The 3,096-nt window shown below is 37.2% G+C and overlaps 1 protein-coding gene across 1 annotated transcript; it reads right to left on the minus strand.

The window, feature by feature from the left end:
* Positions 1 to 206: 206 nt before the first annotated feature.
* Positions 207 to 2,811, minus strand: LOC105766526 (uncharacterized). Its single transcript, XM_012586017.2, has 7 exons — positions 2,281 to 2,811; positions 2,089 to 2,175; positions 1,726 to 1,986; positions 1,436 to 1,600; positions 1,300 to 1,353; positions 1,065 to 1,211; positions 207 to 977 (listed from the first exon to the last, which is right to left on the minus strand). Exons 1-7 carry the CDS (start codon positions 2,455 to 2,457, stop codon positions 600 to 602), a joined length of 1,269 nt encoding a protein of 422 aa, XP_012441471.1. The 5' UTR covers positions 2,458 to 2,811; the 3' UTR covers positions 207 to 599.
* Between the last annotated feature and the right edge of the window lie 285 nt (positions 2,812 to 3,096).

Below are 3,096 nucleotides of genomic sequence, written 5' to 3' on the forward strand. Positions count from 1 at the left end.
ATCTCACTGCCACCGTTGGTTTTACACTAACCGCAAGTAAACACACCGCCCATCCAAACTCACCCTTACAAAATTTCCGAATTGGAAATTATGTGTCCGTCTCTTATTTTTATACTATTAGTAAAGACAATTGCAATTAGCTCTCATATTTATCCTGGTCCAAGTACTTACAAAGGGCAATTATTGGTAAAGCAAAAGGTAAATCATTTCGTTTTGCCATTACAAAGTAAGGTTCCTTCATTGATGGAAAATCATAGAGAATGATCTTTTAAGAATAACAAAGCCAAGTGCTTATATTGCTTAAGCAGAATTTAATGACACATACACACAAAAAAAAAAAAAGGAAAATCAAAATATACACTCATATGTCCAAACAAAGAATATCAGCTAGAAATACCTCACTTTCTCACAACAAATCTTTGGCAGAGTTAATAAGGTGATTTAACCTGTATTGCTACCATCTAATGGTGAAACCATGATTCACAAATTTACTAGTCTAAACTTAACTTGAAGAAGGGCATGCACTTGGCTTGATGAATATTCATTTCGGCAACAGTTGATGGTTACTTAGCTTTCATTTTCTTAAGGATTTAAATGAGTCAAGGGCAGTTAGCATTTCGACCCGGACCACCGTAGTAAAAGTAGCTGCCCCAGTTGCCACCTTTTCCAGTTTGTACATCATAGCAGTTTGATTGCTCAGTGAAAGTTGCAATGTCTTTAGGAACCCTGAGATTGTTGGAGCCATCAACAATTTGAATATTCTTGAAGTAACTAGATTTGCCAAACCCTTCTTTGGGGAAATGGCCACTCCCCATTTGTGTGGATGTATGCTGTCCATCTGATTCTGAGTTTACAACCTCACCTCCCCACTCAATCATGGAGGCACTGTCTGATAGGTAGGAAAATAGGAAAGCTGGCCAGTAACCCAACACATAGCTATTACCAAATTGTAGCCACCAGTTCCCCTCCTTAGGATCCTGCCACACTCAAATTCATGGATATATATAAATTTGATGTTTATGAAATGGTAGCTTGCTTATTATGAATAGTTTCTTACTCATTACCTTCCACACAAGCAAGCTTATATCATATTGGGAATCATGATAGCTAGAAACAGGGTAGATGCTTGCACCCATTGCTATTTCATTGTTGATTTGAATGAAGCCTGAGCAAAGTAGATTATAGCAACCAGTGGCTTGATATGCATCACTCTGGTTTTAGTAATAAAGAAAACAAGAGTTAAAAAATAGAAATGCATCAAAGGACAAAAGGATAGTGACATGGGGAGTCTAGTCTTACAGTCCAATAAGTGAAGAGTCTAGTGTGGTTGTCTCCATATAAATCTGGGCTAACCTATAGAAGACAGAGGCCAATGAGTTAAATATGGATGGAATCTAAAATAATAATGTAAAATTGTTGTTGGATAAGAAGGTACCTGCCAGCCTGCTTCAATGCTATTGAGATCTTCACCAAAAGAACCACCCAAGATCCAGATTTGGGACAAGCTGAATTCATTAGGCTGTTGTATTTTGGGTTCCCAAACGTTAATGGTTGCCTTAGCTCCATAGTACTTTTCTTCATCCACATAAGCTATTGCATGCTACATCAAAGCTCCAAAGTCCAAACACCCAAGAAATGGAACATATATAACCACATATATCAGTTCAACATACACCAAAACCAGTTTCATGTAAAAAGAAATGAGGCAGTAGCAGTATATACTACCTGATGGCCACTTTGAGTGATGAGGTCAGGATCTGCAGACTTTGGTTGAGGGATGGTTTTGTGCCTTTTTTTACCAAAGGCTTTGATAGAGCTTGCTCTTAACAAATCATCTTTTCTAGTTCTCCTAATGGGAATAGTTCCTTCTGGACACCTTCCATTCAAGTGCCACATCTGGGTAACATTCCTTGATGAACCTAGTTTCATCTTTGAAGCAACTTTGTTTTCACCAAAAACACCTTCCGGATGAAAGTTTGGGGTCATCTGGTTTATCATAAAAGGAAACACACAACCTTTAGAACACCATGGATGCTAGAAGTCCAAACCAAAAACACATTAATGGTGCTTAAAAGAAGAGGAATGGACCTGGATTTTATGGTTTTTGAGCATTGGATGGTCAAAAGCTGGTTGATGTGAAAGTTTGATGCAGTCAATTATATCTCCATCTGGACTCTGTTCATGGCAAAACACATATGCAGTGGATTAACAAAAAATAAGTCTAAATTTACAGCTTTTTGACAATTTGAAGAGGGAGCAAATGAGTAAATTCTGACTGACCTTAATAGATTTAACAGCGGGCTTGTTCAAGAGCTTCAACTGGTTTTGAACCTCAAGAATTTGGGTAGAAAAGCTGTTTCTGCTAGCACTAGTGGGTGCTGCCATCTCGATAAACAAAACCAACAAGATAACCAAGAACCCCATCATCTTCCCCCCGCTCTGCATCTCCATAGCCATTAAACACACCCCCAAAACTAAATTGAAAAAGAAAAAAAAAAAGGTTCAAGCTAGTGCCCTAGAGGTTAAGGCAATGAAAAAGAAGAAAAGGAGATGAACTTGACATTGATTTTCAATCCTGCAAAAAACCTCCACCAACCTTCCACTGTTATTATAACACACAACAATACTGTAAAGACAAAAACATAAAGGTCCCCTTTAGCTATATTTTTTTTCCCACAAGAATCCAACCCTACTGCCGACGCTTCTCTAACTTTTCCATCAACCACTTGTCTTTGCTAAAACAAATGTGGTGAAATGAAGAAGAAGAAGAAGATAGATAAAATTAACAGGAAGATGCTATTATTATTATTATTATTATTATTTTGATTGTTAGAAGGAAAAGGAAGAGAGACACACATGATCCATTTAAATTTAACTTTATTTTGAACTATTGTCTCATTGTGGGTCTTCCACTAGCAATAGTTTGAAGTGAGGGTGGTGGGTGATTTGTACTGATTCGAAAACCCAGACAAACTTTTCAAGCAAAGGGGACACCATTTTTTTGTCCACTTATTCACGTGAATCTACATTTATATTCCTCTCTCTTTCTAAAATGAATATCTTACTAAAGTCTCAAATAACTACGTAATTTGGCTT

Source organism: Gossypium raimondii, chromosome 7 (assembly GCF_025698545.1).
Source record: "Gossypium raimondii isolate GPD5lz chromosome 7, ASM2569854v1, whole genome shotgun sequence".
In the NCBI taxonomy this organism is placed as follows: domain Eukaryota; kingdom Viridiplantae; phylum Streptophyta; class Magnoliopsida; order Malvales; family Malvaceae; genus Gossypium; species Gossypium raimondii.